Below are 15,000 nucleotides of genomic sequence, written 5' to 3'. Positions count from 1 at the left end.
CTGGAGCTCCTGCACACACACACACACACACACACACACACACACACACACACACAGCTGTATATGCACCAGGCACTGACTCAGCATTTTTACAGGAGGTCCTTGAGGTAAATGTTGGTGAAACACTGAGGTAAATGTTGAGGTAAATGTTGAGGTGATCGTGAGGTAAATGCTAGTGAAACACAGGTAAATGGTAAATGTTGAGGTAAATGCTGGTGAAACACTGAGGTAAATGTTGAGGTAAATGCTGGTGAAACACTGAGGTAAATGTTGAGGTTAATGTTGAGGTAATGCTGATGAAACACTGAGGTAAATGTTGAGGTTAATGTTGAGGTAATGCTGATGAAACACTGAGGTAAATGTTGAGGTAAATGCTGGTGAAACACTGAGGTAAATGTTGAGGTTAATGTTGAGGTAATGCTGATGAAACACTGAGGTTAATGTTGAGGTAATGCTGATGAAACACTGAGGTTAATGTTGAGGTAATGCTGATGAAACACTGAGGTAAATGTTGAGGTTAATGTTGAGGTAATGCTGATGGTGTTGAACCTGTATGCTGTAGATGTGATGTACATGATGCGCTACATGGATAACACTGTCACTAACCCGTATGAAGCGTGGCGGCGGATGGGCAGCCCAGATTACCCCACACCACACCAACTCTCACAGCTCAGGGCTCAAGAGGTAACGTACACACACACACACACACACACATTTAAAGGTGCCTGAATCTAAGTAATGTGTGTGTGTGTGTGTGTGAAGGACGCTCAGACAGATGGCCCCATCCCGGTTCCTGCTCAGGGAGTTCTGTCTCTGAAAGTGAAGCTCCCTGTTCCCTCCATACTGCTCATCCACCTGTGTGCTCAGCCCCCAAACACACCTGGACAGGTCTCACTCACACACACACACACAAACACACACCTTTACTGCTCAGGAGATAGACTGCCACTTTCTGACCACTAGGGTGTGTTTTACGCTGTGCAGGTGAACGATGTGCGGTTCGTCTCCATCACTAAGGGCCAAGTCCTCATTGTGTGGCAGGACCATGACGTCAGCACCAAGTCAGATCTTCATGGTTTTTCATTTTAAGTGATCCACGTCTCACACTCACGTCCTGTTCTACAGCTTTTCTCCTCACACGTCTCTCTTTCACGGTTTGTGTGCAGGTGTGTGAAGACGTACGAGGTGGAGTTCTCTAAAGATGGACTTGGATTTCAGAGGATCAACTTCAGAGACACTGTGTTCACTTCTCACACCTTCTCACCAGGTGAGCTTCCACACACACACACACTTCTCCACATCTGCATTTGAGTTATGATTATAAATAACAACCCAAGAAGTCCACAGGCACATGAAACCAACATCCACCTGAGTGTGTATCAGTGACTGTTCCTCAGCCATGTGTTTTCCTCTGGTGTTTGTTCCTCAGAGAGCCTGGATGTGTGTGGAGTGTACAGAGTGAGAGCTGTGGACTTCTGGGGACGAGCAGGAGTGTATTCACCTACTGAGAGATACACCGAGTTCTGCTGACCAGGAAACACACACATACACACACCAGTGTTTGTTCATGACCTAATTAAAGTGTTTCATTTGTAAGTGTTTGTTTACAATTGTGAACCAGAGGGCCGTGTGAACACTCACTACAGCTCACACACACACACACACACACACACACACACACACACACTCAATTCAGGGAATTTATTTATTGATTTATTAATTATACATAATCGTGATCAGGGCGATGGCAGGAACTGATCCCAGTCTCCAGACTCATGAGGTGAGAGAAGAAGCACGCAGGTGAACACGTGCTCATGGATTGTGATGTTTTACTAACACAGGAATAACGTACAGGAAGGTGAAGAGAAGAACAGCGAGACCTCCAGAACGGGTCCATAATCACAGCACACACACTGCAGAGCACTCACTTCAGGATCGTGTCTTCATTCGCTGGTGGAGGAAAAAGAAAAGGACCGAGTTAAAGAGAGAGAGAGAGATCAGGGAGCTATAGACTGCAGGATGAGACGTGTGGAGATGATCAGGTGTGTGATATGAGCTACAGACACACACAGGACTGAGGATTTTAAACAAATAAGACACTTACATGTCAATAATCTGATCACATGATCAGACTGGAACTGGAAATCTCTGGTCATGTGATCAGAAGTTTTACATAAAGAGTAAAAGCAGATTGAATTGTTTTTACTGAGTAACAGTAGATCAGAGCAGAGATCTAAAACCCTGTGGAGATTCATTAGTAAAAGATCTGATCCTCAGTGTCCTACAGAAACGTTACTCAGATGATTCAAGAGGAAAAGTCCAGCTTTAATTCACAGCTCAAAAGTTTTTACCCTCAGCCAGCTGTTTGGCGATGCGTTCCTGTTCCTCCCTCACTTTCTTCTCCTCCTCCTCGATCCTCCTCTCCTCCGCTGCTATGGGCTTCAGGTAATCTGTACAAACGCATCGAGAAATACATCACCATGGCGACGGAAAATACTCATTACTGATTAGCTGAATGATGTTATTCCCCCACATCAGTCCTGCTTTAACACTAATATAAGAACAAAATCAAACTGTCAGTGTGGAGTTTCACATTAAAGATCAGACTCTAAACACTTCTTCACCTCCTCAGTCTGCAGTGTTACAGCACAGATGTGACTAAACTCCAGCTGTGTGTGTGTGTGTGTGTGTGTGTGTGTGTGTGTGTGTGTGTGAGAGAGAGAGAGACAAGGTGAAATAAACCCAAACCTCATACACTACTCACTGATAACACCTGTATTTACATGTATTTACCCGTCTATACGCCTGTACAGACTGAGTAACAGTGGACTTTGGATGTGAAGGTCATGAGTTCAAAACCCAGCTTCACCAACCTGCCATTTCAGGGGCCCCTAAGTGAGGCCCTTAACCCTATAACCGCTCAGGTGTAGGTCACTCCACAAAAGACCATACATCTTTAATATAATGACTATAAGGGGGTGAACATCCTGCTACCTTCACTGAAACCTCACACACATCTCCAAGATTCGACTTGTAGATACTCAATTCTGTATATGTGTGTGTGTGTGTGTGTGTGTGTGTGTACACACACTCACCATAGCGCTTTTTACCGTAGATGAGCCCCACAATCAGAGCCGAGTACCGGGCTGTCTGTAATCACAAACACACACTCTTCATTAACACTCATCATAACACACACCTGCCACATTAACCCCTGTCTGAGCCCCGGTTAGCTGTTAGCATTAGCTTTAACACGACAGCACAATAAACAAACATATTTAAAGAAAATATGATCAAATCCGACTTTAAAGCATTACTACACGTAATAAGGCGTAATAACAGACCTTAATAAGAGGAGAAACCTGCACAGGAGGCACCATTTCTCTCCGTCTTCTAGCACACAGACTACAGAGGTCAGGACAAGCTGGAGCAAAGGATCACGGGAAACTCCTGACGCTTAGTTTTAACGTCACCGCAGTGACGGACCCGGATGTACAAGCTGCTGCCCCCTAGCGGAGAGGGAGCGCAGTGTAATGTTAATGTTTATCTTTAATCCGTATTTTACTGAATTTTTACTTTTATTTCTGTTTCAGATGAAAGAATTTACACACAATACCGAATATCACTCTGCATTTACATCTAATAAGATAAATATCTCCTTCAGTAGCATTCAACTCATGATTTTACACCACAATGTGTGTGTGTGTGTGTGTGTGTGTGTGTGTGTGTGTGTGTGTGTGTGAGCGTAGAAAACAGATCAGCACTAATTTCATTTATTAATATTTATTAATATAAATCTACAGGGGTATAAAACAACATGACAAGATGTCCAGACTTTCGACTCATTTAAGTGCACAGTAAAGAGTTTATTTGCTTTTAAGTAAATAATAAATCTGTAACTAAAACCCATATCTCTAATAAAAACCTGCTCAATGTGCCATAGTTTATGTTTACTTTCGATTCAGTCTATATAAAAGACCACATATAAATATAAATCATATTACATTTTATCATTTATTATATTAACTGATTATTAACTATAATATTTCTCAAATACATGAAGGTTATTTCATCAGAAATACACTTTTCATGCTAATGTAGAACTTGATAAAAAAAAGAGTGATTATTTGATGAATAATGATTTTATTTTTATTTTATTATTATTATTATTATTGTTATAAAATATATTATTGATTCTATTTTAATATGTATGTATGTATGTTTATGATTATAAATGTATCTGAATTATATTAAATGTAAAGAATAACATGTTTGTTCTACACTTGTGTGGTGTTTTAAATCTGAATAATAATTGTATATGTGCTGTAGATGTGGGTGGTGTTAAATAAAGCTTTGGGCTTTTGAATAAAACATGGCGGCCACTGCAGCAGGATGTCAACATTATGTTCGCAAATGTTTATTAAAAGTGAGTTTTATTTGTTGAACTTTAGTGTAAATGTGTGTGAAGAATGTTTAAATGGTGTAGATTCATAATTTTGAAGAATTTAATGTGTGATGTAAAGATTTCAGAAGAGAGAAAGATTTTAGTCTGTTAGCGCTGTTTACTGTGTGTGTGTGTGTGTGTGTGTGTGTGTGTTCTCTCCAGGCTCCCTGCTGTGAGAAGTTCTACGTGTGTCGTCTCTGTCATGATGATGAGGAAGATCATAAGATGGACCGGTTCCAGGTCAGAGAGGTGAAATGTGCCGTGTGTGACTCCATCCAGGAGGTGAAGCTCAGTGTGAACACACACACACACACACACACACACACACACACACACACACACACACACACAGTAAACAGCGCTAACAGACTAAAATCTTTCTTTCAGTGAGATGTTAGGGAGCTCTGACCCTCAAGTTGTGTGTGTGTGTGTGTGTGTGTGTGTGTGTGTGTGTGTGTGTGTGTGTGTGTGTGTGTTCCAGGCTCAGCAGGTGTGTGGGGGTTGTGGTGTGATCTTCAGTGAGTATTACTGCAACATCTGTCACCTGTATGATCGAAACAAGAAGCAGTTCCACTGTGAGCCCTGTGGCATCTGCAGGTGAGTGGAGCTTGATCTCTCTCTCTCTCTCTCTCTCTCTCTCTCTCTCTCTCTCTCTCTCTCTCTGACTCTGATGTGCTTCTCCATCTTTTCTTCTTTTGTCTGCAGGATCGGTCCGAGGGAGAAGTTCTTCCACTGTCAGAAGTGTAATTTGTGTTTAGCTAATGATCTGCAGGGCAAACACAAGGTAGAGACGTGCATCTGCAGCCTCTGGATGTCGTATAATTGCTGAGTGACGTGTTATTGACGTGTGTCTTTGTGACGTCAGTGTGTGGAGAACGTGTCGAGGCAGGACTGTGCTGTGTGTATGGAGGATATTCACACGTCCAGGATCCGAGCTCACGTCATGCCCTGTGGTCACCTGCTGCACAAGTCAGAAACACACACACACACACACACTATAATCACCACCACAGCGTTCTCAAACACACACATGCACATGAGTGCACATTATACTCTCAGATTCACACACACACACACACACACACTTGTTTATGCTGATACTGGAAAAATACCGGTGTGTGTTATTTCGCTGAATTTCATACGCTGCTGTACTGAAACACACCTGTAGGTGGCAGCACTTTCCTAATCGCTGTGAAAGCGTTGTTACTTCAGTTGTATTTTTTTGTTTGTTAATAGAATAAATTGTAGTATTGAAGCGTCTCTAATGGTGTTTATTATAAAGAACACATTCGAGCACCTCTACATCACTGTGTACATGACTGGAGTGTTTCCTGTGTTTTTTTTTAGGACGTGTTTTGATTTAATGTGCAGAAACGGGTAAGTTTGTGTTGTACGACGTTATTGTGTAGTAGTGTAATTATTAATAGTGTGTAGTGAATAAACGTCCGGTGGGCATGTGTTTCAGGGCGTATCGGTGCCCCCTGTGCATGCACTCAGCAGTGGATATGGAGGGGTTCTGGGAGCAGAGAGACGTGGAGATCGCACAGTGCCCCATGCCACCTGAGCTCAAGAATCGGAAAATGAAGGTAGTCGTTAACACGTGCCTCAGAGGGAGTCCACACACACACACACACACACACGGAACACAAAACAAGAGCAATTCTGTCATTCTAGTGTCTGATTGTACTGAACATTACACAGCATGATCAGAGGTGTGTGTGTGTGTGTGTGTGTGTGTGTGTGTGAGACAGATCCTGTGTAACGACTGTCAGAGCCGCTGTACTGCAGATTTCCACGTGTTGGGGATGAAGTGCAGCACGTGTGGCTCTTATAACACCTCACAGGATTAAATCAGCATCTGATCCACACCTGAGCCTGAAGAACATCTACTCCTCTCCTTCATCCTGCTCAGCCCGTGATGATCTCCTCCTCAGTGATGGCTGATGTCATTACTTCTTCACAGACTGTTTTTTTTTGTTCTGAACGTTTGAGCATTGACATGTCGGGACAGATGATGAAAACGTCATGTCAGAGGCTGGATTTCTCCTTCAGCTCCATCCTACTCGTTCTGTAGGAGACCGCGTGATGTTAACGGAATACACCACATCGTCTTGAACAAATATTTATTCATGTTCCTGCACCGTTCCTCAAGAGTCAGTGGTTTAATGATAGAAAAGGTGAACTGTGTATATTGTAATAAAGCAGATCTTCTCTCCAGTGAGTAAACTGCTCAATGAATAAACAGAATGGATCAGAACCATCACTGGCTGCTTCAGTGATCATGTTCTGTGAACCTGTACAGGGTCTGATGTAGTTTAGGAAGATCTCTATAGAGATACGAGTTAAACATGACCACACACCAGAACTCTGAGGAACTTATTATAATAATGAGGAAGTTTCATGGTTAAAATGTAAATGTTTTAATGGAACTAGTGATTTATTTCTTCTAAATTAAGGATTTTAAATCATTTTGCTGAAACAGGTTTCCCGCCATCTCGATCAGGAAGTTAATGGTGATTATGGACCACTTTTAAACTTCTCACTTTTCCTTTACACAGTGAGTAACAGCAGCAGCAGAAACACAAACAGCTACACAATCTCATCGTGTTTTAGCGAGTGTATCTATTCAGATATTAGCATGTTAGCCTGGATGCTAACAGGTCATCTGTAGTGCAGTGAGGAATCGCAGTTATACTGACTCCAGCACTGCAGCTGATAAAGTCAGAGCTTGTGGGAACAGTTTCCAGATGTTCCCAGATGTAAACATGTTTTAGAGTTGAACTCTGAGTGAAGGTGATTAATACTGGGTTCTGATCTCCAGACTGGTGTAAATATTAACACCATGATTTTCTCTACAGTTTCATGTTTGTGATGTGGTTACCAAATATCAGGCTGATGTTTGAGTGAAGGTGTTTCAGATCCCACAGACTCCAGCAAATATCAAGCATGAAGCTGCTCTCTGTATAAAACATGTAGAGTGAAAATCAGTAGAAACCTTCATTTCAGAAGAAATTTCACAGCAATGCTCAAACAGCAGCAACTTTATTTCATAGCAAGAGGCTGCACAGGAAGCTGCACATGATCTAAACCCCTGTGGTGGAGAGGAAATCAGCGCTAGGCTAAAACACAAACACAGCAGTCGAATAATCGCCGCGTCTCGATCTTCAGCGGACCTCCGGGTTCTCTGGATCTGTGGATTTGGTGTTGTGTTGCGTGGACGTGGTCTCGGTTCTGTTCGACAGCTCCCTCATACTCGTCTCCCTCACGATGGGCCGGGCCTGCCTGCAAACACACACACACACACACACACACACACACACACACACACACACACGTTAGTGCTCAACTACAGATTCCAGTGTTCCAAACCATCCACATAAACACTGGAACACAGTTTTAATGATCATCATCAAATGATCTGCTCTGGATCTAATATGCAGCTTTAACTTTAATAATAAAAAAAACCTGATAAAACTAAAGGAAGTGAAAATAAACCAGCTGAAACCGGTTCCTCTCCATCTGCACTGATAATGTGCTTGTAAAAGACCCCTGTAGAGATGATGGTAGTAGAAGTAACGTGTATGAACATGTGTTCTGACTGAATCATCAGGATGGTCTACCTGCGATTTGCAGCTTTGTTTTTCTGAATGATCCCCACGATCACCCCGAGGACGAGGACCCCGACAGCCAGTCCCACAGTGGCGTAGATCACCGGCCCCTGAATCATCCCTCCAACCTCATACTCGCAGTGGTCTCCTCTGTACCCCAACTCACACTCGCACGTCATCTGTCCATCCAACAGCACACACTCTCCTTTCCCGTTACACATCCTCGTCCCACACGACTCCGAGTCCACACTTTCCACCTTAATGTCGTTCACGTCAGGCTTAGGAGATTTAGAAGTGTTCACTACACCAGGAACATACAGAGGAGTGGATTTTGGAGACAGACCACCACTGGAGTCAATGTTCTTTTCTAAACCAGGGTCATCAGAAGCTCCTGGTCTTGGTGGAAGTAGAGATATAGAGCTGGGATGAACTTTTGGTTTGACACCTTCAGCTTCATCGTGGACACCTGGAACAAAAAGGAGAAGAGTCTCCATAGTAAACAGTCTTTCATGTCCAGATTCTTTCTTAAAAACACAACATGCTGAAACGTCGCTTAAATTAAACCATTTCCTCACAGATCTCATCGGAGTCATCAGCACAGTCCGGATCACCATCACAGACCTGCTCCAGGGGTACACACTGCTCTCCACGAAGACACGGCTTAGTGCCCGATGGGCATCGCGAGTCGGGGACGCAGCCGGTCTCATTGGTGGGCAGGAAACCCCGCCCACAGCGGCAGGTCCTTCCACCAGGGAACGCCAAGCACAGCTGACTGCACCCTCCATTTCCACTGGAGCACAAATTAGTGCCTGGAAATACAGGAGACAGTGAACATCATGATAAAAGCCTAGAACTCTATCATCCATTAGATCCACTTTATGTTTATAGTGGAGGTCTGTTCTGTGTCTGAAATACTAAAATCAACATCGTTGTTGCTGAAGATTTAATATTTAACCCTGTAAAAACAGTGGGTGCAGATACATACAGAACTCCTCTTACCGTTCTGACTGAAAGCCTTGATGTCCAGCACTTCCTTCTTCACTGTAAACCACATGTCTGCTGTCTGATGATCCTCACTGAACCAGCACTTGGTGGAATCTGCAGAGACGTACAGTACACCAGTGCCATGGAATTGATCAAACACTACATTTCTGAAGCGGTGAAATGGAAAAGGGGGATGGGGTACCGGTCTTTGTGATCCAGACGAGGACATTGTTGGCTAAAGTGAAGGCCACTACAGGTTCCTCACTCCTTAATACTTTGAGTTCAGATCCATCGATTCTAACGGAGCTGATGAGACCCAGACCTGCAGGACAAATCCATGATCTTAAAATATACAATTTAAACCAAATGAATAAACAGTTACATTCTGAAGAAGCAGTGCACCACTTAGGAGTTAATGATCCTGAGGTACGTTAATATTTCATCTACACTGCTGTTTGAAACACAATCCTGAGGGAATAAACCAGTACATCACTCACTAGTGTCAGCCCAGTAAAGCCTGTTCCCATCGCTCGAGAAGCTCAGAGAGACTGGATTAACAGCTCCATCCCAAACCATCGTGTGGTTCCTTCCGTCCATGTAGGTGCACTCCAGACGTGTTCCTGCTCCCTGCAGCTCAGCATTGGTGAAGCACAGTCGGCCTGTCTGAGGGTGCAGCGCCATGGAGCGCACCGTGCCTCGGTCAACGATCAGGGCCGTGTGTGTTCCATGTTCTGACGTCACGTACACTCCAGGTTGCTCTCTGGAACTCCAGAACACATTCAGCGTGCTGAAATCGACCGCCAGCACCGCTATGGAGCCCCACCTCAGCTTAAACAGGGTCTCACACCACCTTACTGATGCCTTCTCCATTTTAAACACACCCACAGAACTGGCAGCCGAGTCCCAGACGTACAGAGTCCGCTCGTTCAGAACCAGGTCAAACGCTGAGGCTCTTCTGGCTTCAGGGAGATCAAAGCTCAGATGCTCCGGCCAGTCATGAAGACCAATGCCAGACTTCCTGCTGTCTACATACACCTGAAATACACACACACACACACACACACACACACACACACAGCACTGTATAGAGAATGCACATAATATTTCTACAAGACTGTGTGTGTGTGTGTGTGTGTGTGTGTGTACCTGAGAGATTGATTTAGGGGACATGAACAGAAGAAAGGAAACATCATCATCTGGTTTGGAACACGTTTGTCCATCACTATCCAGCAGGAGTGGAGACGGACATTTACACACTGCCTTCAGTGCAGGTGCGAGGACACACAGGTGAGAACATCTCTGTAACACACACGGGTTCTCCACACTCGGCTGCAGTAATGCATGAATCACCTGTTTACACGGATTAACACACGTACTGTCATTAGTCACTTATGGAACACAAGGGGATCTCAAGGTCATAAAATCACAGGGAGGAACTGCAGAACAAAGAGCTCTCCATTAGAGGACGCTGGTGGTACTTCCCTTGATACTGAACGGTTGGCCGAGCCGTTTGAGCAGCACCAGTTGCTGCTTTCCGGTCGTCTTCTGAGCTTTCTGGATGGTCCCCCTTCGAGTGTCAGACCAGTAAACCAAATCTCCAAACACTGATATGGAGAACGGACTCAGAGTCTTCATCAGCTGCAGGATCTTCAAGATACAAGTTTTTAAATCTCAGAATTAATATGGTCAAAATAAAAAACTTGAACAGCAACATGAGATGCTGCTCAAGAAATCAGGGTGTGAATCGTACCTTAACATCATCTCCATCCAGTGTGGCTGATCCGATACAGTGCAGTTTCTCATCAGTCCAGTAGAGTCGGTTCTGAAGCAGATCCACTGCTAAACCCACTGGCCAGAGCACAGGGCGACTCACCAACACTCTTCTGTTTGATCCATCCATCCCTGCTCTCTCGATCTGAGCCTCAGGTCCCGTTTCTGACCAGAACATCACCCTGACGCAGAAACACCGTGTTACTGGTGTCGGACACACGTTACAAACATCTACATGAGCTTTGAAGACCATATGAGACATTACCCCTTCTGAGGCAGCACAGCTAACGATCGCAGCTCGTCTACATCATTGTCCACAATAACCACAGGCTCCGGCTTAGAAGCGTCCAACCTCACAGCATTGATCTGACCTTCTGCTCTGTCGGTCCAGTACAGGTTCTGAGCCACCCAATCCACTGCTACACACTCAGTCCTGATACCTACAAGTACACAATTCTTATAGCTGATCTTTCCATGCTTAACACATGATGTGGAGTTTAGGGGGTCAGACTGCACCTCGGATTAGCGTTCCTCTGTTCTTCTGGTCCAGCGTAGTCCACATCACAGACTCGGCTTCAGAGTTGATCCAGTACACCTTCTGCTCCTTCCACTCGTAATCCACGGAGAGCACGGGCTGAGTTTCAGAGGAGAGAACCTCCAGGCTGGAGCTCCCAAGACTGAAGAGGAAGACATCTGACTGTATAGAGACTAACAGGTTCAGCTCTCCTGAAAGCACATGATGAACAGATGATCACATGAGATCTCTTCATCTTTATAGCGTACTGATGAGTCATTGGTCACATGATCACTTTACCTGTAAGCGTACAGGTGCGTCTGTCAGGCTCCAGGACGTAACCCTGGTTACAGGAGCAGTCGTACGAGCCGTCCGAGTTCTTACAGGCGTGATCACACACATCTGGAGTCTTCACACACTCGTCTACATCCACACACTCCACACCTCCATCTACTGGCTCGTACCCTTTCCTGCACAGGCAACGCTGCAACACACACACACACACACACACACACACACACACACACACAAAAATCAAGAGCATAAACCTGGTTTCTGTAAACGGCTTTAATTAGAAGATCTAGGTGGTGGTTCATGAGTTAAGATCTGAGGGAGTAAATGAAGCAGGTGTTCCTACAGAACTTTCTCAGAGTCAGAGGCTTACAGTTCCTTTAGGTGTGATGTAGCAGTCGTGTGCACATCGTGACTGGTCAGAACATGTGGCGCTCTTACAGGCTCCTCCCTCATCTGATTCATCTTCACAGTCAGCTTTACCATTACAGAGGAGCAACGGGTCCACACACTCCAAACTATCACACTGGTACTGATCAGGAGGACAGGACTCCAGCTTACCTGTCTCTCACACACACACACACACACACACACACACACACACACACACACACACACACACACGACATTAAACAGGACGATCGTTTCCATTAGTAGGATGTGGAGTTCAGGATGGAGAGCAAAATGTTCCACACACCAACATGTTCCTTTACTTAAAAGATCTCACAGAAATAAATCAGAGTGAAGCTGAATAAACATCGAGACTCCGGGGCACTGAGAAACACTCGAGACATTGAGGAAGTGGATGGGTTGCCAGATACGCCTCAAGAATGTTGATGCAGAAGAGTTGTGTTTGTGTTCTGACTCACATCCTGATTCATCACTCTGGTCTCTGCAGTCTTTGGTGGCGTCACAGCGCCAGCTCTGAGGAACACACTGAGTACGAGACGCACATGGCCACTGAAACTCTCCACACTGCACTGCAGGCTCTGTACAGTTCTACACACACACACACACACACACACACACACACACACACACACACACATTAAACAGGACGATCGTTTCCATTAGTAGGATGTGGAGTTCAGGATGGAGAGCAAAATGTTCCACACACCAACATGTTCCTTTACTTAAAAGATCTCACAGAAATAAATCAGAGTGAAGCTGAATAAACATCGAGACTCCGGGGCACTGAGAAACACTCGAGACATTGAGGAAGTGGATGGGTTGCCAGATACGCCTCAAGAATGTTGATGCAGAAGAGTTGTGTTTGTGTTCTGACTCACATCCTGATTCATCACTCTGGTCTCTGCAGTCTTTGGTGGCGTCACAGCGCCAGCTCTGAGGAACACACTGAGTACGAGACGCACATGGCCACTGAAACTCTCCACACTGCACTGCAGGCTCTGTACAGTTCTACACACACACACACACACACACACACACACACACACACACACACGAAGAGAGTTCAGGACCAACACACATCCTCTTAAAGCATCAAGGATGAAGAACATGATGTTCACCTGTTCATCTGACATGTCCTTGCAGTCGTTGTCTCCATCACAGACCCACTCCTTCAGCACACACTGCTGCTTGTTGAGACAGCGATGCTGATCAGCAGCACAGTCCAGCTGGGAGACACACCCGTCCTCATCAGAGTGATCCTGACAGTCTGGGTAACCGTCACATCGCATGCTGGTGGACACACACTGACCGCTGCTGCACTGGAATTCTGCACTGCTGCAGCTCCCATCACCTGATCAGACAGACGAGGATGTGAACGCCAAACATCTCCTCTGGGTTTAAACCTCATAACATTCAAGTTCATTTACCACAATCAGCTTCATCGCTGCCATCCTCACAGTCTGCTTCTCCATCACACATGAAGGAGTTAGAAACACAGCGTGTTTTATCACAGCGGTGAAAACAGCCCTCGTCCGGGTTAAAGCAGCCTACTTCATCTGATCTGTCCTGGCACTGGACCACTCCATCACACAACTGCTTCTTCTCAATACACATCTTACCATGAGCACACTGGAACATACCTGAGATCTCACACAGACACACAGGATTAAAGAACATCCAGATGGGAATTTCACTGGAAAACTGCATGATGAAGGTGGTAGATGATGATAATGAACAGGGCTGCTGGTATGAAACTTTTCATATGTTCAGGTTTTACAGTGTTCATGTGCTGAACCTCATTAACCAATCAGACCTGAGAGGTTCATCTCAGACTCACCCACACTGCAATCTGAGGAACAGTCGCTTTCATCAGAGCCATCAGCACAGTCTACCTCTCCATCACACACATGGAGGTGAAGCACACACGCTCTGCCATCTTTACACGGAACGGAGCCGAACCTACAGCGCAGAGGCTCCTGAGCGCTCACACTCCCATCTACAGAGAGAGAAACAACGTGAAGATCAACGTGACCACAAACCTTTCAAACCCCATGAACTGCTCAAATACAGAGAACCAGAAATGAGAAAAAGCTCCAGTGTGTACGAGTGTTTATAGATACACATCTGATTACTGTTTATATATAGATCAGATCAGATCAGACACAACCGAAGATTAGAAACTTCAAAAAGATTAGAAATGGGGGTTTTAGAAACACAGCGACCTTAGGGTCTTGGTGGACACAAAGAAGTGCTGAGGCATGGAAACACATGGGCTGTGTGAGGAACACAAACACTAAGTGACAAAACCTAAAACTTTACCCAGGTTTTTTTATTTCTGTTCTCAGTCAACAGACTTTAGATGATCCATAATGAGTACAGAAGTAATTTAAGAGTTGCGTTTATCTGAATTAATCCTGACTCCATTCCACACGTTATGTGTGTTCCTCAGTCTGACCCTTCGAGTCTGAAGGATTCAAAGCCCTTACACCTGACTGCACAGCTTCTCCTCCTGGAGCTACACTGAACATCTCCCAAAAGAAGCAGCTGATTTGACTCCAGTATCTGATCTTAGGTCTGCAGAAGATGTAAACATGGTGGTCTACCAGCACTTTAACACGTTATAGAGATGGATGTGGCTGTAATCTGACCTGAGAGAAGTTCAGAGCGCGTCCAGGCCGCGATGCTCAGCGTCCACAGCGTCCACAACACCTGCACCACCTGCATGGCCGCAAACACGCGTCCTGCGCATGCGCCGCATATTTATACACCTCCACCTGCGCATCAATCTTCTGTCATTATTCAGTCATTAATTATTTTGATGGAAGGTCCTGGTACAGGGAGAAGAAGGTTCGGGTTTTTTTTATTTACAGATATATAAAAACAATAATTTCACAAATATTCACCTGATTATTTAATCCGTGATCTTTTTCATACTGAAGTCTGATTATTATTGTTAATTAACTGAAACCAGATCCATA

The 15,000-nt window shown here is 44.8% G+C and overlaps 3 protein-coding genes and 1 long non-coding RNA gene across 10 annotated transcripts in view; 2 read left to right on the top strand and 2 right to left on the bottom strand.

Moving 5' to 3' along the window:
• The window catches only part of idua (alpha-L-iduronidase), a 4,553-nt gene extending 2,957 nt beyond the window's left edge, over positions 1 to 1,596 (top strand). For all 7 annotated transcript variants that reach the window (XM_046841967.1, XM_046841961.1, XM_046841962.1 and 4 more), the window contains 6 exons: positions 1 to 19; positions 561 to 684; positions 763 to 888; positions 985 to 1,061; positions 1,167 to 1,267; positions 1,430 to 1,596. The exon at positions 1 to 19 is cut by the window's left edge and continues 201 nt beyond it. In XM_046841967.1, coding sequence (XP_046697923.1) covers positions 1 to 19; positions 561 to 684; positions 763 to 888; positions 985 to 1,061; positions 1,167 to 1,267; positions 1,430 to 1,530 — 548 coding nt within the window. In that variant the 3' untranslated portion in view covers positions 1,531 to 1,596. The remainder of the gene's footprint in view (positions 20 to 560; positions 685 to 762; positions 889 to 984; positions 1,062 to 1,166; positions 1,268 to 1,429) is intronic.
• Positions 1,597 to 1,691: 95 nt separating this feature from the next.
• LOC124380751 lies at positions 1,692 to 3,631 on the bottom strand. The gene is made up of 5 exons (XR_006924726.1): positions 3,617 to 3,631; positions 3,345 to 3,509; positions 3,096 to 3,150; positions 2,352 to 2,450; positions 1,692 to 1,950 (listed from the first exon to the last, which is right to left on the bottom strand). It is a non-coding gene; the product is annotated as an uncharacterized LOC124380751 (long non-coding RNA).
• A 698-nt stretch (positions 3,632 to 4,329) lies between these two features.
• Positions 4,330 to 6,704, top strand: rchy1 (ring finger and CHY zinc finger domain containing 1). The gene is made up of 8 exons (XM_046841988.1): positions 4,330 to 4,426; positions 4,607 to 4,726; positions 4,926 to 5,041; positions 5,150 to 5,228; positions 5,310 to 5,413; positions 5,792 to 5,821; positions 5,910 to 6,030; positions 6,196 to 6,704. Exons 1-8 carry the CDS (start codon positions 4,373 to 4,375, stop codon positions 6,292 to 6,294), a joined length of 723 nt encoding a protein of 240 aa, XP_046697944.1. The 5' UTR covers positions 4,330 to 4,372; the 3' UTR covers positions 6,295 to 6,704.
• Positions 6,705 to 7,470: 766 nt separating this feature from the next.
• Positions 7,471 to 14,791, bottom strand: lrp13 (low-density lipoprotein receptor related-protein 13). The gene is made up of 18 exons (XM_046841992.1): positions 14,671 to 14,791; positions 13,860 to 14,018; positions 13,450 to 13,662; positions 13,141 to 13,373; positions 12,901 to 13,030; positions 11,985 to 12,172; positions 11,621 to 11,804; positions 11,323 to 11,532; positions 11,072 to 11,246; positions 10,787 to 10,988; positions 10,519 to 10,683; positions 10,183 to 10,386; positions 9,534 to 10,071; positions 9,239 to 9,358; positions 9,052 to 9,150; positions 8,628 to 8,861; positions 8,065 to 8,518; positions 7,471 to 7,726 (listed from the first exon to the last, which is right to left on the bottom strand). The coding sequence occupies exons 1-18, from the start codon at positions 14,744 to 14,746 to the stop codon at positions 7,609 to 7,611; spliced, it is 3,702 nt and encodes a 1,233-aa protein (XP_046697948.1). The 5' UTR covers positions 14,747 to 14,791; the 3' UTR covers positions 7,471 to 7,608.
• Positions 14,792 to 15,000: the final 209 nt, after the last annotated feature.

Source organism: Silurus meridionalis, chromosome 27 (genome assembly GCF_014805685.1).
Source record: "Silurus meridionalis isolate SWU-2019-XX chromosome 27, ASM1480568v1, whole genome shotgun sequence".
Taxonomy (NCBI): Eukaryota; Metazoa; Chordata; class Actinopteri; order Siluriformes; family Siluridae; genus Silurus; species Silurus meridionalis.
This window is presented reverse-complemented; position numbering and strand designations above follow the sequence as displayed.